This window comes from Carassius gibelio, chromosome B1 (genome assembly GCF_023724105.1).
Source record: "Carassius gibelio isolate Cgi1373 ecotype wild population from Czech Republic chromosome B1, carGib1.2-hapl.c, whole genome shotgun sequence".
Lineage (NCBI taxonomy): Eukaryota > Metazoa > Chordata > Actinopteri > Cypriniformes > Cyprinidae > Carassius > Carassius gibelio.
In genome coordinates, this window is record NC_068396.1 from 18,994,468 (window position 1) to 19,018,343 (window position 23,876).

Below are 23,876 nucleotides of genomic sequence, written 5' to 3' on the forward strand. Positions count from 1 at the left end.
TGCTCTTTAAAACTGCCACTCACGTTTTTGAAGAAAGACTTGAATGCGCATGATACAAACCTACATTTTTATAATCCATGACTGAAAACATTTTGTAACATGATATTGATGTACCACTTACATGGTAATGCAAAGTCTGATTTTAAAATTGGTTTTAAAGAATTAATTTTGAGATTTTAAGTTTTCAGTTGAAATATCATTTCTGATTATTTCTAAAATGTGTTTTTTTTTTTTTTTTTACTCTTGTTATATTGTAGATTTTTGAGGGTGTACTCTTGTCATAAATTAATCTATTACTTTTCCTACATCATTTTTTTTTTTAAAAAAACATTGGTAAATATATATTTGGGAGTCTTAGACCTTTCCAACGATATATAGTTTGTCAAGATTAGATTAGATTTAATTGTAATATAGTGAAGTAAACGTAGGCGTCCCGTATTCGGGACGGGGTGACAGTTAAGGGGTTAAAAGAAAAGTGGTTCACTACCGGAGAATGTTGAAGTGGATGTAATAAATCACTGAGCAGGTTTATTTTAACATATAAGTTGCTCTTTTTAACAAACTAAGTGTATGCCTCCTTTCAGACATGCGCATACAGTACCAAAAAGGAAAGGTTTGTTGTTTTGTTTATTTCCAAATACAATTAACAATAAAAAAAAAGGACATAGAGAGAGAACATACACACACACACACACATGCTAGCAACACTAACAACATTTTGGCTACATTACATAGTGGGTTAAATGAAAATATAATACAAGAAACTGTGAAAAATAAATGTAGTTGGATTTTTCTCAGGATGCAGTGTGCCCTTTTTTAAAACATCATTGTCTGATGTGATGTTTTAGTGGTTGTTCTTGGTAGGGCCTGTTAAATGTTATCTCATACTACAGTGTTTATGTGAAAGCCCTGCCAGGTTGGATGTTGAACCCCCTGCCACTTCCGTCTGCATTCTCTGTCCTTGAAGGGAGTTTCAATTTGACTCAACTTGCTCTGATGTGCAAAGGATGGGATGTGCATGGGAAAGACATCAAAAAAACAATTATCATCCAAGGGCAATGCATCAATTAATCAACATTCAAGTTATTTAAATCAATCCATTAATCAATTAATATTAGTTGGTAAATGATACTATCAAAAAGTGTAAACACTATAATCACTGTATGCTATTATTAAAAAAATATATAATATAATATAATATATTAGCACAGCATTTCTTACCAATATTATAAGGCCAAGATTACTAATTGGCATATTTAAAAATGATATTAGCTACAGTTTTATATCTTCATGATATTTTATGAGACCTCAATCAAATGGATAACTTTTCTAATACTCAGTAATACACTAATTTTAATTATAGATATATACTATGTTGAATAGCCTTTTTTTCTAGATGTAAATATAAGTACTTACCCGCAGCATGAAAATGGTGCAAGTCATTAATAGCCCATATGCGGCCAGTAATCCTAGCACAACCCAAAAAACCAGGTGATCAGTGTGTTGACAGACGGCGCACGGTTTAACTGGTCTCCCTGTTGAAACACACACATGTTGGATTTCTATGTTTTATTGGGGCTTTCCACAGACAATTATAATTTTTATATTGTACCTGTATATTGTAACTATATATTCCATATTCTAACATTCTATATATTCTATACATAATATATTCAAATTTAGGTACTACAGTTTTTTTTTTTTTTTTTGACATTTTGTCAAACAAAGAAGGGAATACCTAAACCACACACACACAGAAAGAGAGATAAAAGGAGGGATACAACATGTGACTTTTAACTGCAAATCAACCAAGGCACAAATAATAAAATGTCTGAATTACAAATAACTAATTATTTTGCCAATTGTGTAATGCTGTTGACAATGACAATGTTCCATAACAATAATAGTGAACATACCTTCAACAAACACAAAAGTTTGTGGTTTGTGCTCCACTTTCTGAAATGGTGGAGGGAAGATTTTCTCGGCCTCACAAGTGTAAATGGCTGTAGCATTCACCGTTACACTGTTCAGGATAAAACTGGTACTGTTATTCGTATCATTGATTTTGAAAATTGAAGGGCCACCTCTCTTCGGGCTGTTGTTGTTTTTGCCGATGAATGTATTATTAATGCTGATATAAAAGATCTCTTCTGAGCCTTTGAATAATTTGAAGACCATTTCTGGTGCGCTGAGTACAGGGCAGGGTATGGAAACATTGCTGTTCAATGCCACGTGTTTTACTGGAGGTAAATTTCCTGCGGTGAAGAGGAAACAAAACATCAATAACATCTTAAAACCGCTTAATACACCGTTTTTAAGTTTAACTTTTAAAATCTGAAATATGACTTTGGTAAAATTTATATTTGTTTTACATTATGTACTTTGTCTGTGGTTTTTGCAGAATCCAGAAATCAGCAAGACACCCACGTTTTAAAAAAAAAGACAGCGTCTTTTCTCAAGATCACTTTAGCTACCATAGTGTATGCACTTCTTCTTCTTTTTAATTTTTTTTACTGCTCTGGATCAGAAAAGTGAATTATGCTTGTTTACATTTCAATCCATGGTGGCCTGAGGAAACGTTATGTTAAATTAATATGCACAGGCACTTTCCTATATACATAACTCATAAAAATAAAAAGCAAGCTGCAAAAGTGTAAATGCCAGAATAACAGAACTGAAGAACAGTTTTGACTTGTTTCTTAATTTCATAAGTATTAACTTTTGCCTGTAAGAGTGGAGAAATGTTGTCATAGAGACAAAGTTTCTTTGAGCAATTTGCTTTGAACTTCGCTTTGGAAAAAAAGAAAGATAAAAAGGAAATACTGAATCATTCTTCTGCAGAATGATTAACTCCCTCAGTATTTCATTTTCTACTGTCAGAATGTCAGGGCAAAACATGTCAGCTTGTTGTAAAATGTAATATTTGAGATTGTAAAATGTAATATTTGAGATGAGATGTTTGTGGAAAAGTTGGTTTTTAATGAGTCTGACTGCATAATATTTCGGTTAACAAAGCTCATTTAATCGGTTAGACTGTATTTTGATTTTGATTTATACACTGGTACCAAGATGTAAAATTTTCTGAATTCTTTTTCTACTTATTTTCCTATTATGTGTTTTTCTTGTATATATATTTTGTCATATATGATTATGTATTTAGATTTGTCTATAAGGGCATTTCCCCCAAGTATCGTGTCAAATATCGTGCCCCCAAGTCTTATAGTATCGTGCAATGGTGCCTTTACGTATCATAATTTCAACATAATATACACATTTTCACGTTATTTCTCCAGCCTCATAAAATGTGATTTTCCAAATGGCTGATAAAACAGACGAACCAAATATCTCTTGATTCTCTTACAAATATAAAACACATTAACATTTGCAGTGCCTCGTCTTGGGCTGTCAGGCCACTTCAGGCCTCTCGACTTGAAGCCCCTGCATTTAAAAATCAGTCCCAGGGCATATTCCATCCCATGCGAAATTAAGCTTTTGTCAAATAAGTCAAGATGTACTTCATATGCTTTCGGCTAATCGGTTAAAAATGATTTAATATGACCAAAGCAGCCGTAATATGTTATGTTACATAAACAAAAGTAATAATGTTTAAAGTAAAGCACAAGAAAAGAAGATCTTACCTTTGCAAATGCTCTGTGTTTCAGACAGGCTGCTATGGAAGAAACAGAGACTTAAGAAGGTCACACATGTCTTAAAAATCTCCATCTGTTGAATTCGAAGTCTTCACACAATAGAAATGCTGTTGCAAACGGCGGGCTGCCTTTCGTTTTGGCACTGTTTTGCAAGTATGGCGTGCTTGTACGGCAAATTTAGCATTCAGCGTAACAGAAGAACATATCATGAGCCAAACAGGAAGTTTCCATTCTCTCCTTGCACCCTTTGAGGTGGATGCTATTTGCGTGTTAAGGTTTCATAAAGTGCGTCTGTTACCGTTCTTATGGTATCATACAGTAGCTGGTGTTTTCTCATTGAGGGCAGGTAAAGGAGACCCCTGAGGGGGTTTTCTAGTAAATGTTCTGTTTAAAGAGTTGTCAGGAGGGGGGTTATTTAGGGTTAAAGTGGTTTCGAACTTGAGAGTAACAGACGCAGAAAATGAAAGAGAGATAGGGAGGATTAAAAAGAAAGAGAACTCTTCAATGTTAAAATGACAGAAACCCTTGATTGGAAAAGACCTGCATGCATTTATTTAATAAAGTGCATTTAAAGACCTTTTCTGGCAGTCACTGACTCTGTCTAACACATGCCTTTAAGGAAAATGCCTTGAAGCTGATTTATAACAAGTCTTCTTGTTTCCTGTTTTTAATCTAAAACTGGATGCACGTCAGAATCAGTGCACTTTGTGATCTCTATGGCAACCGATTCACAGAACACTGAAACCATTACCAACCCACGATGCTGATGACGATCTCTATTCGTTCTGCTTTTTCCTTGATGGAAAGAAAGATTCTGATTAATTAAGTTTCTTCCTACATTATTCATGAGATGAGAACACGTGCAGGTAATGAGGTTTTGTGGTTGTCTTTATATTTAGACCTAAAACTGGAACTGGTTTCAGACCCCTACATGTGCTAGCACCCCCTTTAACATACTTCCTGCGTCAACCACAAAATGTGATAACATTTACAGCGCCTCCCATTCAAAACAGTGTGAGTATATATAAATGTTTTTGAAAGAAGTTTCTTCTGCTCATCAAGCCTGCATTTATATGATCAAAAATACAGAAAAAACAGTAATATTGTGAAATATTATAATATACTTAAAAAAAAAATTGTATTCCTGTGACGCAAAGCTGAATTTTCAGCATCATTACTCCAGCCTTCAGTGTCACATGTAACATCCAGTCTATCACATGATCATTTAGAAATCATTCTAATATTCTGATTTATTATGAGTGTTGGAAACAGTTCTGCTGTCTAATATATTTGATGAATAAAAGGTTAAAAAGAACTGCATTTATTCAAAATAAATACAAATTCTAATAATATATTTTCTTTACTATCACTTTTTATCAATTTAACACATCCTTGCTGAATAAAAGTATTGATTTCATTTAAAAAGAAGAAAGAAAGAAATTACTGACCCCAAATTACTGACCAGTAGTGTAAATTGTTATTACAAAATATTTATATATATATTTATTTAAAAACATAGCTTCTTTTTTTTTTTTTTTTTTTACTTTTTATTCATCAAAGTATCCTAAAAAAGTATCATATGTTCTAAAAAAATATTAAGCAGAAGAACTGTTTTCCAACTTTGATAATGAATCGTCATATTAGAATGATTTCTAAAGGATCATGTGATAATGATCCTAAAAATTCAGCTTTGCATCACAGAAATAAATGATAATTTAAAGTATAATAAATTTAAAAACAATTATTTTAAATTGTAATAATATATAACAATATTACATTTTTTTTTCTGTATTATTGATCAAATAAATGCAGGCTTGATGAGCAGAAGAAACTTCTTTGAAAAACATTAAAAATAGTAATATTTCCAAACTGTTGATCTGTATATATATATATATATATATATATATATATATATATATATATATATATATATATATATATATATATATATGGACACACCTTCTCATTCAAAAAGTTTTCTTTATTTTCATGACTATAAAAAATTGTAGATTCACAGTGTAGGCATCAAAACTATGAATTAACACACGTGGAATTATATATGGAATTATATACATAACAAAGTGTGAAACAGCTGAAAATATGTCATATTCTAGGTTCTTCAAAGTAGCCACATTTTGCTTTGATTACTGCTTTGCACACTCTTGGCATTCTCTTGATGAGCTTCAAGAGGTAGTCACCTGAAATGGTCTTCCAATAGTCTTGAAGGAGTTCCCGGAGAGATGCTTAGCACTTGTTGACCCTTTTGCCTTCTGTCTGCATTCCAGCTCACCCCTAAACCATCTCGATTGGGTTCAGGTTCGGTGACTGTGGAGGCCAGGTCATCTGGCGCAGCACCCCATCACTCTCCTTCTTGGTCAAATAGCCCTTGATGCCTTCAATGTGAGTCTACAATTTTCATAGTCATGAAAATAAAGAAAACTCTTTGAATGAGAAGGTGTGTCCAAACTTTTGGTCCAAAAGTTTGGGCACACCTTCTAATTCAAAGAGTTTTCTTTATATATATATATATATATATATATATATACACACACACACACACACACACACACACACACACACACACACACACACACACATTTCAAGTGCCAAAGAATAAACAGAAGGAAAAGCTGCTGGGGATTTTTGGGTGCAACCTTTCATAATAAAGCACGACTCTTGCATTTATGGTTTTGTCCTCTGGGGGGAGAACGTTACTATACTTTTTTTTATATATATATATGTTGCTTCGTTCTTCAAAATATCTGTATATATAACCGATTAACAGACTAACGAAATGCTCGTTTTTTTTGTTTTGTTTTTTTACTTTGGAGTTTGTAACTTATATGTACCACATGATGTGGCTAAGAAAAAAATGATCTACAATTATTCACTGAAATTAATTAATATAAAACTTTACAAAAAGTTGGTAACAAATTGGTTACAAATAAATAACAACATCACTAAGTGACAATACAATGAGATAAGGCCAACACAAACTAATGTTTATACAACAAACAATTAATAGAAATCGCGAATGACATACAGAGACATTTAACAATCAATTCAAACAATCATACACGAGGAGTGCATCTAAATGCATGAATTGGCTTTTAATTTCCTCTCGGTAATATCTTAATAAGGTGAAGGGGTCTCAGAAGTGAGTTGAATTCCATTTTAAAAAGGGAATATGATTAGAAACCATTTGCAATTATTTTGTTTGTGCATTGTAAAATTTACCATGTAAAATAATAATAATAATAATAATAATATGATGATGATGATGAAGATGATGATTATATAAGTTATACACACACATTGTAGACTAATTTTGTGTCCTTTGTCTAATTGAAAATACAGTATTTCACAGGCAAAAGCCATTTATATCATCAACCAAAGACCTTCAGTAGATCTTTATATTTGGCGAAATTTTCCTTCTAAATTGATAACGTTGGCGCACATGCCAATTGTTACATTTCTTACTTAACAAATTAATTCCTTCGAACAGTAAAACAGATCCCGTAGGTTCTTTATTTTTATTATTCTAACTAACCATAGTTCAATGCCATAATACACGAACATGTGCTGCCTGTTGTCCTCATGCACCAGCAGCGGCCTGCTGTTGTTCTCGTGTGGAGAGAGGGGGGTGTCCTCGCACCTCCTTGTGATCTGCTGATTGGTCGAGCGCTGAATCTGGGCAGGACAGGAAACGGGACGCGAGGGACGCGCAGCAATCTCCGTTCTCCGGGAGCGAGAATGGGAGAGGAAAACGAAATGTGTCAATAGAAGACTGGAAGAATTGAATCGGGCAAATAAATAATTTGTCTTTTTAGTATTTATATCGCGCTGTTTAGCACCAGAGACGTGGGATATTTACCTTTAACATTATTCTTAATAATTATCGGCTGTTTTCATTACATAAAATAACTGCAGAGCTATTCGCCGCTTGGTAAGTGCCTACTATTATCTCATCTTTCGTGTGTCTGATACTCATACATAGGCTTTAACCTATGTTGTAAAAGTGGGGTTACATTAAAAAAGGACTGGAAGATCCCAATCTGGCTAAACAAACTGGTTTAATGATACTGTCTGCTGTTATTGTGTGTCCTTATGAGAAAATTGCCTGGACAAAAAGACATGGAGCGCGTTAAAGAAAGGGGTCGAATTCATCTTAGTCATTTGACAATGGGACAGTTCCCACGTGCACAAAAGCTCTGCATCATCAGTCAATGAATTTAACTGACCAGTTGGTGGTTGGTTTGCAGAACTGTAATAAGCTCGTGTGATTGTCCACGCTTGGCTCTATCTCCAGTTGAGTCAAAAACGCCTCTTGTTTTTCTGGGTGTGTGTCCGAGTAGCCGATATGTACTGTGGCTATAGCGCATGGTCTAGTGATCAATGTGACATTTCGAGCATTTCATCATGTTGCGTTTATCTACCAACAACACTTTAACAGAGAAATAAAAAGTCCGTCACGTGTTTTCATTCAAACGCTGTATGTCGGCTTGATCCTGGGTGTGTTCATAACGCCCATACATTTCATGCCCCCTTCACCCCACGGTGGTGAACGGCGATGTTTTATTTCCACGCACTGTAATTATGCGTCCATTTGTGCGCTTTAAAATGAATATCAGTTGAGACAATGTTGTCAGCTTGCTGGTCTCCACCCTGTCGTGCCCGTATGCTAGCACGCAGCTCTGTATTTTAAACTATACATCTCGATTTGATAACCCTATAAGGTTGATAAATGAATAAACACAGTTTATTAAGGTATTGAGGGGGAAAATTCAGGCTATGTAAAGATTTCCAGCGTGTTTAAGCGTCTTTTATTTGCTTGTCGCGTGCGCTCTAGGCCATGTCCAGACTGTGTTCATTGTCCTGCTACAGTCACTCAAGATCCTACATGTGTTTGTCATATGTCCTTATCCATGTATTTTCAATAACGTTTTTAATGTGATTCTTCATCCATGTCCTATGTGGCACCCATGTTAGGCTACTATCAAAGTGGGTGTAAATATAATTGGTGTTTATTCTCAGAAGAATAATTTTGTTACTCCTGACACATAGGACATGTCAAATAGGGATTGTCCCTTGCAAGCCTGGTTCACGAGAACAGGGAAATGACATCAAGAAGACCTGTTATTTATTGGGGACAGTTTGAGTGCTAGTTTTGTGATGTTATTGTTCATGGACACACCTCAGTTTTATACTTGTTAACTACTCATTAACCTCATACAGAACATGTCTAATCGAGATGAAAAACTGTACTTTTACACCAATCTGCACAAACGTAACAAATAATTTGAACTAGACTGTTTGTACATAACTGTGTCAAATAAGCAGTGCAGGCTGTAACTGCATTGGTGAGTCAAGCAAATCTAATTTGATGTTTTCTCTGGTAGGACTAAATGACTGACTGCAGCTTAAGTATATTTGACAAGATCCACTGAGGGGTGTCCAGCATCTCAAGTGCTTCTGCCAAATAAAAGTCCATGTAGTGAGAGATTTAATCATAGGAAGTTTCTCAATAAGTCCTTGACACTTTTTCCTTTACAGTCTGTGCCCTTAAGTTGTGTCCTTTTTTTTAGTCTGCTCTAGCTGTTCACTGTCAGAGGATGTTGTCTACATCCTTGATAGCTAATGGGTAGAAGGTGGGATGTAGTCTGTAATTTGTTGACCTTAAGAAAATACTGTTTTTCTCAGTTCCTTGTGCACTGCCATGTAGATAAGGGAATCTGTGGTCCTGATGAGTGTGGACAAAGCAGTTTAGATGAGAAAAACAGCTGCCGCTAATGGATCACAGCGAGACAAATATCTAAGTTGTCTTATGTGTGTGAGCAGTTTAACTAAACATGCTTTTAAAGTTAATGCCAAACTTGCTACAGATAATCCAGGTTTGCATGGGGCAGTTTTATATACAGTACATCACCTCCTTCCTCTAGTCGGTACATATAAAAAAAATAATAATAAAGTTTTGTTTTTAAAAAAAGTTGGATATGAAATCAGTGATTTTTTTTTTGTTCAAGAGCTGGGGCCACACAAAAGACTCAGATGTTAGTTGGTGTTATTTTACCAAAGCTCCCCCTCAGAAGAGGGGGCAGACCTTCAAAGAGAACAGTAACCCTCCGTGAAACAGTAGTGACCAGGGAAAGTGAAACCAGATAGGTCCTCGGCAGCTTCAAGGATCCACAATGGAGCACCTGGAGTCCAGCGAATGCCCTGCTGGTATAAATGCTTGGCACCAATCATCAGGTGTGCTTGGTTTGCTTTCAGGCCTTTCAGAGCCAGAAGCTTCAAAATCAGCTGTCTCTAATTTGCCTTAAGTAATTTGCCCAAAGTTAACTCCCTGACAGAACAGATTAAGCAACAGTTGAGAATGATTTAGCAAAAAAATAAAAGCATATTATTTTCTTTTGCATGTTTTGTAAATCTGCGGCTTTGGACATTGAGGAAAGAATGTTTTCAATGGGTCATATGATGTGATTTCAATCTTTCCGTTCTCTTTGTGACAAGCTCTTGGTGCATAAAGAAGATCTGTAGAATAGAATAGAATAGAATAGAATAGAATAGAATAGAATAGAATAAATCTTTATTGGGTGGAAATTTTTCTTTGGCTCACCGCAACATACAGAACAAATAAACATACAGACAATATCTCGGGCATAAAAAATAAAGTTGCAGAGAGTAAATTCTCAAATCCAAAGAGAAATTATTTTTAAAAGTTAAGAGTCAACCATGCCCTCCTAAAACGGCTCATTCTAACACGCCCCCACATGTCTACGTCATGATGTGGGAAGGTTTTGCATAACACCGCCCAAATGTTCACGCAAAGAAAGAAGGCATAACTTTTATTTTCACTGTTGTAGGGCTGGGACAACGCGTCGAGGTCATCGATGACGTCGACGCAAAAAATAAGTTGATGCAAAATATGCGCATCGATTCGCCGACCTGTTTTTATTTCTCTAAAAAACGTTTGCAAAACGTTTACCTTATGTTTGCTGAATATACGCGGCCGGATCAACATTCTGTCCAACATTATATAACCAATCCAGGGGTTTTTCTGCATTGATCTTTTTTTTTTTTGCCGGCTGTCAAAGCCTTATTTGATCGGTGAGTGATGTAGAATAGAATTAGCCATTGGTTCTTCTGATCTTCATTCTTTGGCAGTGAAAATAAAACAAACTTGCCTTTACAATTAAAAACACACTGTCTCCTCGACATGATGCTATCACACCAACCAGAGCGTCTGTGTGTGTGTGTGGGGGGGGCAGGTCAGAGGTCCGTTTCTCCCAAGACGGTAGGCGGAGATTATTATGCAAAGTGTTCCTAGTGATGTACATAGAGATGGGCAAAAGATTTGAAATCTATAACGACTCGTTTCAGTGATTCAGAGTCGACTCCTTACTTTAGAAGCCAATAACTTTATAAATCGTGTACTTTTTGGTTTAATTACTTTGCACATTGTTTACACTGATGAACAGCTACATCATACACTGTAATACAGGTAATTTTTTATTTCCCATCTGTGTGGCTCTTTAAAAGAAACATTGAGCTGTGTGTGTCTGTTATTTTTTTAACTAATTTACCATGCTTAAACTGGATTTACTATCCACTTATAAAATAAATATCTTCAGGAGAACAGTAGGCTTATTTTAAGGTGCATTTGTGAAGAAATTTGATTCAGTCAGGCTTTATGTATTACATTTATGTGCAGAGCAGATTAGGCTACACATTAAATTCATCCTCATTAAATGGATAGTTCACCAAAACATGAAAATTCTGTCATCATATATATTACACTCATGTAAATCCAAACCCGCATGACTTAATTTCTTTGGAACGGAATCGAAGATTTTTTTCTGAGAAATGCCTCAGAGTGATTGTTTCACAATGTAAGTCAATGCCCCTTGATACGGTTTAGTTTCCAGCATTTAAAAAATATCTCTTATGTTTCACAGAAGAAAGAAAAGCTTGTAACAACATATGAGCAAATCATGACAGAATTTTCATTTGTTTAATGCTGAAACAAAAAGTACCATGACCTGTGTATTTACATGCATTTTAAAAGTTTGATTTCAAGTCAAACTCATAATAACAGACCTACATATCATAATGGGATAGTTCTTGGGTTTTTCCAGCATCTCTGTATGTTAATCAGACTACAATCATACTCCGTGTTGTATGCTTACACTAAAGGACAGAAGTAACAAAGGTGCATTCGATTTAGTCCTTCCAATATTCAATTATGCATTGTGTCATGTATGTTTAGACACTAGACAGACAAATGAAGACTGTAGTTTGGCTATGCTAAAACCACACTGTTAAAACTCTGCATGTAATCTCACTTACTCATTGAAACACTCCTGGAATTTGAATCTTTGTGATGATTCAAACGTTAATGTGATGTAGCCACACACTGAGTGTCATTCTTGACCAAATATTGACAAAGGTACTGACCTGTCTGCTCTGACCTCATCACATTCCAGTGAGTTTCTAAAAGAACTGAGGACAAAATGCTGTCGTGCTGCCACTCATATGATATGGGGAAAAGTTTAGTGAGACGTTTCTGTATCACTGGTAACTTTATACAACTTAAGGCATCCAAACTTAGTTTGGATGGACTTGTGCAGATGTCAAAATGGATGGGGAAAGTTGTTGGAGATGGCTTTTTTCTTATTTCAGCTATTCTGGGAAAAAGTGTTTGTGGTTTGAAAGAAGTGTTTGCAACACATAGAATTTTTTTTTTTACTAAAACTTGCTAATCTGGCAAGAACAAATGAAGTGGTTCATTGCCGAGATTCTTAACTTTATTCTTCCCTTCCATGTGTGTCCCAATGATGCTTGACCTCTCGTGACATTAGTGATCTCACCATGACGGCAGCCCTACTTCATCCAGCTGGAAAAGATATCACTGAGTGTTCTTCCCTTCCTTCAGAACAGAGTTTTCTCATTCAGGACGTTTACATTAGTGAAAGAGAGGGATGACCAGTTTTTAGAAACTAAAACAAGAAAATGTAATTCAATGAATTACACAATTAAATAAATTAATAGAGCATAAGACGAGGAGAAAGGAGAATGCATCAAATCCAGCATCAGGAGTGATCTCATATCTCTGCTCTGAGAGTGAATGATGGGTCAGAGCGTATCCGGTCACCACTGTGTGAAATGTCAGCCCTCATGGAGTTATTTATTTGTTGCTTAATTGTTTACCGTTGAAATATTGTTGCTTACTCTTCCACTGCAAATTCCAGTATGTTTGCATCATAGCTTTTTGGGAAATAGAGTTGCCATCTGAAAGCAGTGAATCTGTATGTTGGGAAATTAAGTTCAATGAAAACAAAATGTTTAGAATGAAGATATGAAATTAATTTAGCTGAATCTGGTTGAACAGGCTGATGAGATCTGATGATTGCTATGGAGCCATTTTGTGCTGTTTTCAGTGCACTGGCACAAATGACATATTTTTATGATTTTGAAGAAGTTATTTTAGACAGTTAAACACGCTCTTCCTCATGCGACCAACAGTCTACCAGTAACTTTACCAACTGATTTTTATTTGTTAGTTATAAATGTAAGCTTGTTCTACAAATGCGTGTTTCATCAAAATAAGAACATACTGTTTTTATACCGCTGATATTAATTTCTTCACACACCTTCAGATGGATGTATTTTGGACAGTCTATTTTTTTTAGTCTTTGTGATAATGTGGGACTGTGTTTGTAAGAAACCTGAGTGCCTAACTGGATGAATTAAAAACATTCAATCAAGTTTTAGACTTTCTTCTAAAATTGCGCTATTTATTTTATACATTTTACCTCTCTGTGAGTATGTAGGATGGTGAAGCATGAGAAGCGTGATCTTGCAGCTGTGTGCATAAACACTCATTCAGGGTCATTCAGAATGTTTGAACTCACAAAACAGGTGAGCTGTCATAGCTGAAGGTCCATTTATTGTCTGATGACTATTGCTAGGCTTGTGTGTCCCTGTAATGGAGGTAGAATAGTCACCAGTCATCTAATCTTGTTAGTTTCATGGTTTTCCTCAGATAAAATAGTTTTCCCAGATAAAGACTAGATCTACTGTAGTCTAGACTAAAGCTTATTACTAAGTATATTTACCATTTGTGGTTTCCATTGATTTACTATTGATTTTTGGGGTAGGGCTAGACATAGTGTTTAAAAAAACAGGCTCTCTTCGAGAGGTACAGATTTGAGTAGTGATGACAGAGTGTGAATTTTTGCTAATAAAAGCTTTAAATCGCTCCGCAGATGTTAAAACAAACAAGGTTAGTGAGAGCCTTAGAAAGTTCATTAAACAGGATTTATTAGAAAGGAAACACACTTTAGACTGCACATTTCCTAATGTTTTTACTTGCAGATTTAACCGACATATTTAAACTGTTAAGTATTTTGTATTAATCTTAAATGTCTTATAGTTTTTAATTGATTTTATTTTATGAACTTTGTACTTACCATTTAAGATAGTACTGTTGCTGACATGGTGTTAGACAAACAATATGGATGACAAACAATGGATGTTCAAAAGGAATATTTATGAATATGAGAAATTGTAACACTCAATATGTCAGCTGTTGGCCCAGATATCCTGCTTTACTATTAAAAGAGTCTTTGATTCGTGGTTAAAGGGATAGGGTAAAAAATAAACATTTTGACATCATTTTCTCACCCGCGTGTCGTTCTAAACACAAAAGATTTCCAGTCATCTTCAGTACACAAGTTTGAACCTCGAGGTCTGTTCTTTTGATCATATCACTTTGAAGACTTGAATGAAACTGCTTTTTTTTATAAACTTTTATAGTGTATTTTTTTACTTTTTGAAGCATGAACATTTTAATGGATGGACAAAAAAGATTTTTTTATTTTTTTTATTTAAAGTTTTTATGGATTTGAAATGACGTGGAATAATTGACATCTTCATTTTTGGGAGACTATCCCTTTATGGTGCAGTTATGATGCTGTACATTGGTCAGATTTTATCCCTCACTAAAATGTGTAACTAAATTTATTTTTTTTTTTTTTCATTTAAATAGATTTGTATCTTTTCGATAAAAGTGGTAGTAACAGTTCTCTCTCTATAGCTACCATTCATTACTGTTGTTCAGCAGGATATGCTCTGATATGTTAGTCATGACTCATGTTCACAACGACTCAGATGGGTTATGAGTCAAGGTTGTTGTTGTTTTTTTTTTTTTTTTTATATAAAAGCAGGTTTATGCCCCTTACAGGTGAGTGTGCAGTGCAGTGTCTCACACGCATACTTAGTAGATCCCAAACCACTAGTCACCCTCCTGTTAATATTTTAGCCACTATGGCTGTTTTATTGTGTGGCTGCTCCAAATAACACTCCCATGTGCCAGACCGGAAACTTTAAGCCTGTTTCCAGGTCAGTATCACTGCTCAGCTCAGTGGTTCTTTGTGGCCCACACACAGATTCAGGGTCAGCCAGCTTCGACAGCACACAGAAGGAACTCAGCACTTGTGTTTACACTAGGTATGCACACAATAGTCTGGTTGTGAGTTACATGTTATACTAGAACTAATTAAACTGTTTTAAAGGAATAGTTTGATTTTCTCACTCTCATGTAATTTCAACCCCCTTAATAAGACATTGTTCAGCTTCAGAACAAATATGTTAAACATGGAATCTCCACTGTGCTTGCTTGATGTGCAGTAATCATGTAAAGAAATTGTGTCTCTTCAGAAGACTTGCATTAAACCGGATGGTCATATTTTTCTTAGTTTTGAAAATGAACGGAACTCATAAAGGTTCGAGACAACATTGTGATTAATTAATTACAGTATTAAATTTTTGGTTAAATTGTTCTTTTGCAAAAGCCATGTATTATATTTTTTACAAACAAAATTATTATTTTGTGAAAGCCATAATCAGGCTGATTTTGGGTTCATCTGAACCTAGCTGAACACATTTCTTGGGAGTGTGTTAATGTTTTTTCCCCTTCAACTTTACAGCAGCTAAAGTACCTCCACAAATAAAAGTCAGAATGTTAGTATTACATTTTGTAAGCAGTCATCTTTAAAAAAGAAAAAAAAAAAGGTTGTGCACATATCAGTCCAAATAGTGTTAGTAGACTGGCAGCAGTCAGAATCAAAATCTGGAAAGACTTAAGAAGAATTATAGCAAGCAACTCTTTTCTGACATGTTCATAAAACTGTATGGTCATCGTATGGAAGATTCTGAACTTTAGTTTTAGCGTAGCTGGAATGGAGCCTCATCAAACCCCTCTCACTGTGGGAATATTACATCTGATAAAATTCCCACAGCGTGTACTTTGTACAGCATAGAGGATCTATTTGTGGCTATAGAGTTTATCTAAGTGTTTTTTTACAAAATATAGAAAATTTGAAAAACTGATTAAATCCAGATCATGGTGCAAACCTAAAAGAGGCCATATATTTATATAATATCCATTAGAGAAAGTGAGCCTGCTCCACAGCTTTCACGGATACTCATCGTTTGGTCTTGTTATTAATATCTCCGTGATATATCAGATCAGTGGTGTCCCATTAAAGGACAGACGGAAGATTATTTGGATCCACATTTAACTATTATATCCTAGATATTTCTGTCAGCATACAGAAAGTGCCATCCAGTCAATGCTAATATCTTTTGATATTTCATGTTAACTTGAAAACTGGTTTAACACGACCATCTGAGATCTTCTATTGATAAATATTTAAAGTGCGTAAGTTTATTTGTGCACTACTCCTGGTAGCGCTCATAGTAGCAATGTTCTCACACATTTATACTCATGAAATATATATATGTCTTGCTTTCTGAATTTCAGGCATTTCTGCTGATTCATGTCATCTGTCCTGCTGTGTGTGTGTGTTTGTGGTGGGGGGGTGGGGGGCTGTTAGCTGAGGCTAGATAATCAATAAGATAGCATTAGGACATCCCTGGAGAACTTCAGAATAAGATAGATGTTCACTCTTTTACTCTTAGCTCTCAAAAATCCATTATTTAGTATTAGTGCCAGTTTCTGTCCATTGTCCCTCTTTCGGTTGAGGTCTACTGATGGGACCCCGACAAACTGCCAATCTTAGATTTTTTGATGTTGGAAATAAAACAAAAGTTACTGGAGTTTGTTTTATAAGTGCCATTTCAGTCTTTCTACTTCCAAATTTCAAGTTTTATTTAATGCATTACTTGCCATTTCTTTGTAATTATTTGTGACATTTACTAGCAATTTCTGAGTGACTATTGTTTTAACCATTTTTCCATGGCATAACCATTTCATTCACAAGATCGAGTATAAAATCGCAGCTAGAACTTGTGATGGGAGGATCAGATCATTTTCCTAAATTCAGTCTTTAAATCTCATTCAGCAAAAACGAGCAAATATTTATTCAAGTAATTTTGTTCAGTTGAGCAGAGTTACATTAAAATGTAACATTTTGAACAGCCAAATTGTATATAGCTAACACTGATGACAGTAATGACCATTGGATGACAGCAGCAGCAGACTAGCAGTGAAAACATCTGTGACATATATAAGAAGTTAGTTTTTACTTATAATCCTATGTTCGTGTTACCTATGTGCTTTGATGCACTATCAAGAAATCTGTGTAACAAGTACAGACTGAAGAACTTTACTTTGCTAATGCATTAACTTTAACTAACACATTCCTTTCATCTTTAATTGAGAACTTGTGCATCTGGGTCTGTTTGCCTGCATGGAAAGGGAAGAAAGAAATGCACTTTTAGGTTAGTTTGAGCTTGTAATTTGACTGTGGCAGTCAGCATGGGACACAGTCTCAACTCAAGTCTCTGCTGTGTAGTTTACTGTCTGTTCATATACTGTATATGAACACTGTTCGGTCTGTCCACTCAGCAACAATAGCCAGTTCATGGTAAAATCTCTCTACTGGAGTTTTCCTCTGACATCACCTCCACTGTTTTGGCCTCGGTTCTGTGCCCCCTCCCTTCCCATTTCCTGTTCATGCAGGAAGTCTCTGCGTAGTCTTCCGCTGGGTTGTACCAATGGCAGGAAATGATAATGGACACACCTGGCCGTCATCTCGAGCTCCTTCTGTCACACAATATCAATTATGACATTATCATGTATGACTAAACTCATCTAGATTTCATCTCTGTGGCACTTTCGTTATACTCAAGTCAAGTCACATTTATTTTTAGAGCACTTTATACAATAGAGTTTGTGTCAAATGCGCTTCACAGAGAGGAACAGGAAATCAGATTGGATTATGCAAACTCAACTACGGAGACTTTAAAAGACAATAGTGTCATTATGATGTACATGTTGTAAATTGATGCGTGTCACAATTTCAGAATAACCAAGTCATTTCCCTATCAAGCAGAAAGCCCAGGCCATCTGATGCCTGGGTGGTGATTTCATAGCTTTTTACCACAAAGATATTTTGTCTCAGTTCTAAACCAGCAAACTATTCTCTCACAAATAGATCACAAATATATAAACATAAAAAAACACGCAACAGTGTATAACAGCTATATTTGTAAAACACCTAGTACATTATAGTATTATCCCAAGTGGAAAAAAAAAGCTAAAATGTATTTGAAATACTTAATTTTATTATTTTTTTAAAGTATACTACAAATACATTAACATATTTATGTGCTTAATTAATTACCCTGCAGTTGTACTTTTAATATACTAAACTGGTATACTTAAAGTCTGCTAAATTGAAACAACAAATGTTGTGCTTAATGCACTTAATTGTGTAGAAGTAGTGTTGAAGTCCACTTTACACTTGATTTACAGATAATACAATCCTTATTAATAGTGATATAAAACACACATTAGGCATAATATTGAAAAATGTGCATTGTGCAATAAAGAAATACTCCAAATAAAGTTTCATTATAATTTTATGTCATTGTATCCTAAGTGATGCGTCAATAAATATGTTAATGGATTGAAAGTATATATGAAGTTCATGCTTACTTAGTATGAACTAATTTAATTAAATAATTAATTTAATTTAATATGATATAGTTTTAGTTTTTCTTTTTTTTCATTAGGGATTGTATGGTTTTCTGGTAACGTAGTTAGTCACCAAAATTTTGGCAACTGAAAATAAAGGACTGAAATGCCAAAATAGTTTTGTAAGGATCAAAATGGTGATTTTTATTTACCACCTCTTTGGTCTTATTTGATGTGTTAGAGTTATGGTTCTGTTTCGTGTAAATGTCAGTAGTGTTGAATATACCAAAAATAATGATAATAAGTAGTGATAAGTACAATTTGTCCAGGGATACTCCACCCCAAAATGAGGAAATATAGGACTTTTTTTTTAAGTACATTTACACTTTGATTTGAAAGAAAACATTGCATCCTTGTGGCGCGGCTGACACAGAAGAGCATACGTTGCCTGCGTTCAGCTCATATTCTCCAAAATGGCGCTACGGTGATGTAGAGAGACACAGAGGAGACAACTTGTTGAATAAAGTCATTATTTTTGTTTTCTTTGTGTACAAAAAGTATTCTCGTTGCTTCGTAACATTCCGGTTGAACCACTGATGGCAGATGGATTGTTCTGACAATGCTTTTAGTACTTTTCTGGACCTTGACAGTGCGATTTTCTTCTATATGGGACAGTCACAAGCCTCATGGTTGTGTCTAATATCTTAAATTGTGTTCTGAAGACGAACAATGATTTTACGGGTTTGGAATGACATGGGGGTAAGTGATTAATAGCAAAATTTACATTTTGGGGTGGAGTATCCCCCTTCTTTTATAAACATTTTGGTGCACCACTAGTTTCTGGAACATGCTTTTCAAACAGATAATAGTTCTGTTTTTGAAGCTTGAAACGTACACATAGGCATGCATAAGTTTCAAATAAATTTTGTGACTTCTTACCGATTTTGCTACCATGGTAACTGAAGTCACATGATTAGGGGTTTTTATACTAACTCACTGTCCAAACACTCCCACACCTTCCTTAAATTTTAACATCTTTCTAAAGACCGTATTTAATCAGGGAACTGTTTTTCAGCACCCTTGGTGGAATGTGTTGTTCAGTATGTCTTACACGCATGAGTCACACCCCCAGTGTCTAAAGAAAGATCTAATAAGGGAGTCTTTGCAAGAACACCACATGGTCTGCAAGTCGGTGAGCCACGGCTTTGTCATGCGCCACACACGCAGCGTCTCAGGCTGCCATGTGGACAGACGGTCGGCACAGTTGTGCCCTAGTGTGCAGCTGTGATCTGCTTTGCTCAATGGGACACACACACCCCTTTTCATACTCTTTACTTTTGTCTCTCATCAGCTGAGGTGTGTGTGTGTGTGTACGTCAAGGTTTTGAGGGCGTATAACAGATTGTGTTGTGACTTTCTTGATTAAGTGGAAAGAACAACGGAGTTTTCACACTTTTTGTTATTTGCTTTGAAATGGATTATATAGGTTATGAGTCATTGTTGTCTTGGACAATATTTGTTTGTTAAAAATGCCTGTTGGGTTTGATTAAAATAACCATCTTTTTCTTTATACCTTCTGTGGAATAAGCATTGTTTGGGGATACCGCATTACAAGTAACATGACTTATGTAATCAGATTACTTTTTAAGTAACTAGTAAAGTAGCGCATTACTTTTTAATTTAGGAGAAAATATCTGAGTTACATTTTCAAATAAGTAACACCAGTTACTTTGTTTCGATGTCCTGACTGACAGCTTGTGTGTTGCCATGTTGAGAGATATCAGGAGTAAGTGCGGAGGCTTATCTCACTGGCACAAAAACAGTCTAATGCAAACTCAGAATATTATATAAAACTGCAATAAATAATTATGTAAAATGAGACCAATATAATTTATGTATTTGATCCAATTTTATTAATCAATGTCTTTGCTACTGGCCTTTGATGATCCAATTCAGTAATACTAATGAGCAAAAATTACACGTCTGTGTTTCATTTTTGTTATTGCTGATTGTTGATAATTTTCTCCTGTGTCATGTTCTTCATTCAGATACAAACGTGAATTTACATTTCCTTCAGCCTGAGGCATATTTGTTTTGAAAGGGCTTTCACATTTGTAAAAGATTAACTTTTTATTAAAAAAACAATTGCGGTCAAATGATTAATTGCGATTAATCGCATCCAAAATAAATTTTTTGTTTGCATGATTTATGTGTGCTGTGCATATATATATAAATACACACACATGGATGTATATATTTCAGAAAGAATATGTTCTGTTTATATATTAAAGGTTTAGTTCACCCAAAAATGACGATTAGCCTGAGTTTTATTTACCCTCAAGGCATCCTAGGTGTATATGACTTTCCACAAGGATGTGTTTCCACAAGGATGTGTTTCCACAAGGATGTGTTTCTTATGTATATTTACGCTTTGATTTGAAAGAAAACAGCACAACCTTTTGGCACGGCTGACTCAGAAGTGCGTACTGCTGCCTGCGTTCAGCTCATATTCTCCAAAATAGCGCTACAGTGATATGGAGAAAAACAGAGGAGAGAAACTGTTGAATAAAGTCATTATTTTTGTTTTCTTCGTGTACAAAAAGTATTCTCGTCACTGCCTACTGTTACGGTTGAACCACTGATGGCAGATGGACTATTCTGATGATGTCTTTCATACTTTTCTGGAATTTGACAGTGTAACTTACTTGTCAGTCTATGGAAGTCGGGACAGTAAAAGGCTCCTGGTTTTCATCCAAGATATATTAAATTGTGTTCTGAAGACGAACTAAGCTTTTTTTATGAGTTAGGAACAACATGGGTGTAAGTGATTAATGACAAAAATTTTATTTTGGGGTGGAGTATCCCTTGCGAGACTAGCATATCTCAGAGGCGTGCGTGCGTCACATATGCCATCCGCCAGAATAATTCTGCATACGACAGTCAGCAGAAGTGAGAGGAAAGGGTATATTATATTTGAAATATGGATTTTTCTGACAAAAAATGCATTGATTCGCTATAGGAGGCCTTTTATTCATGCCCTGGAGCTGTTTGAGGCATGCTTTATTATGGAAGCGCACTTTATTTTACGTGTTTTGGACTTTTAAACAGAAACGCTGTTCATTTTGTATGTGTTTGTTTGTTTTTTTGTGATTTCAGTCATAAAGGTCATAAAGCAGTGTGCCTAAACTATAGTACAATATAGTCTTACCCTGCTTTAAACCATGCATTTCAGTTAATATGATGGCATAGCAGTTGCACTCCTCACTCACTAGCGTTTACATTTTCTGATCTGATGCACAAACAAGATTATATTCCTTCTCTCCTTCCTTCTACAGGCACAAGTGGACTTCAGTGTAAGAGAAAAACACTATACCAAAGGTAGGCCATTCCTATACATACAGAAAAATGCTGGTGTGCCTTCTTGTTATATACATTTTTGTCTTTTTGCAAAATAGCATAAATAATGTGAAATAATCAAATATTGCACAATAATAGTGTGCTTGACAAAAAGAAAACTGTTCTGTGGTGACTGAAATGTCTCATTTAACATTTGCATGATAGATAATGTCTGCAGGAAGCTTGGTGACTGGTTTTTATTTCTGCCGCCTGTTTATCCCCAAGCTAACAGGAAGAATGTCTCGACAAAGATGTCCATTGTGTACAATACATGTGTTTTCAGAGTAACCATTGGAAGTGCAGAAATGTCTGAGATGAAGAAAACATAGGAAGTGAGGTTGGAAAGAATGATGGAGATTTGGGAGAGGAGTGGTTGAAGGTTTATCATTCTGACACCACTGCTGGATTTTTGAGAATAATGGTAGGAATGAGTGCAACCATTTGAAGCCTTAGAGGATCTAGACAGCTCAGTTTTAACATGGTGAATGAACTGGAATGTCTCTGCAAATAAGTTATTTTAAATTAGTTTGGAGTGTTTGTGTGTGGATTCTTGCCTTGAAAATTTTTCCCAGCTGCTAAAATGTAACCATGCCCTCTATGAAGACTCTGAAAGCTCCAGTCTTGACCCACTTAAAATTGGATCCAAATAGAAAGTACACTTTTAGACCTGCACCTGTGCTTGCAACTTAAAATATCCAAATTCAATTTTCTTAACGATTTATGTGTCAAGGATATAACACTTTCTCCTTCCATAATATTTCATTCTAAAACACACAAAAAAAATGCAATTCATAATGACTTTTATATTTCTCTTTTCTATGGTGAGCATGTTTTTAATTTCTGAATAAATTTTTTTTATATTATATATTATTTTATATGATTTTATTAAAACTTAAGTGTTATTAAAATATTAGAGAATTTGAACATTTACTTTCACAAAAATATTTTGAAAAGTAACCAGTACAAGCTTAGATCAGGAAAAATGTTGTAAAATGTCACACGAGGCAGTGTTCCAAAAACATGATTTTGTAAATTAATAATTTATGATATAAAAAAACACACTTTATATTGTTATTGTAGCCATTCAAATGTTTTATTTACCAAAATACTGAATGATTACAGGTCACAAGAAACTATTATGAAAAGAATAGATATAACAAACTGTCATAGCTTGCGGGGGGGGGGGGTCATTATCAACTGCCATGTCATTGCTCGATACACAAATGTTGTAGTAAATTGTTATGTTTGCAAGCTACAGTAGTGTGTGGAATCCTCAACAATCTGCCGATAACAGGCAAAGTATTTCATATTCCCTGTCCACAGCCTACAACTAGTTTAGAGTTCAGACTAAAAATTGTTTTAAAAATAACCTTAAGTATTTCCAGTCATACTCCGATGTTAAGACTCAGTGACATGAGGCTCTCAGTTGACTTGACTGTGTTATATCCAGGTTCTCACTTGCTGTCTCACCTTTGGCGTCTAGATAAACTGGGTTGACTTGTTTGGAATTACTCTTGGTCACAAAAGTAACATGTATCTTCATTCTTACGGCATGGGCACCTTTCTTTTCAACACTCTAACCAAACCAGCTGCCAGCTTAAAGTCAAAGGTCTTGAAGTCAAAGTGTGACAATGTGCCGCCCAGGTCTCAGCACCATGTTTATTTTTTGGGGGGATGGACATGGCATTCCCAGCTGCTGCAGACAAGAAGGGTTTGAGACTTTTGTCATGTCTGTGTGTCCAGCCTGACATGCAACAGTCCCCCACAAAGTTAGCAGCTGGCCAGTGCCACACAGTCCAACTGTACATGAAGTGCAAAAGAGGAACTGTCAAATAGTCAAATGCTCACTGTTGTCTGTGGAAGCACTTTGGGAGAAGGTTGCACACAAGG

The 23,876-nt window shown here is 35.3% G+C and overlaps 2 protein-coding genes across 8 annotated transcripts in view; one reads left to right on the forward strand and one right to left on the reverse strand.

The window, feature by feature from the left end:
* Positions 1-609: 609 nt before the first annotated feature.
* On the reverse strand, positions 610-3,932 carry si:dkey-1h24.6 (uncharacterized). Its single transcript, XM_052545009.1, has 4 exons — positions 3,639-3,932; positions 1,917-2,255; positions 1,417-1,535; positions 610-993 (listed from the first exon to the last, which is right to left on the reverse strand). The coding sequence occupies exons 1-4, from the start codon at positions 3,721-3,723 to the stop codon at positions 883-885; spliced, it is 654 nt and encodes a 217-aa protein (XP_052400969.1). The 5' UTR covers positions 3,724-3,932; the 3' UTR covers positions 610-882.
* A 3,408-nt stretch (positions 3,933-7,340) lies between these two features.
* Positions 7,341-23,876, forward strand: part of raph1b (Ras association (RalGDS/AF-6) and pleckstrin homology domains 1b) — a 53,506-nt gene continuing 36,970 nt past the window's right edge. For 4 of the 7 annotated variants that reach the window (XM_052545296.1, XM_052545295.1, XM_052545298.1 and 1 more), the window contains exons 1-2: positions 7,341-7,596; positions 21,926-21,968. The gene's annotated coding sequence lies outside the window, so the exon portion shown is untranslated. The remainder of the gene's footprint in view (positions 7,597-21,925; positions 21,969-23,876) is intronic. The other 3 variants (XM_052545300.1, XM_052545301.1, XM_052545297.1) reach the window with 2 other exon arrangements.

Coding starts and splice junctions, on each gene's coding strand:
- si:dkey-1h24.6 (XM_052545009.1), bottom strand. CDS start 3,723: ATGGAGATTTTTAAGACATGTGTGACCTTCTTAAGTCTCTGTTTCTTC. Junction 1,536..1,916: donor AACTTTTGTGTTTGTTGAAG/GTATGTTCACTA, acceptor GTGTTTCAACAG/GGAGACCAGTTAAACCGTGC. Junction 994..1,416: donor GCACCATTTTCATGCTGCGG/GTAAGTACTTAT, acceptor TTTGCACATCAG/AGCAAGTTGAGTCAAATTGA.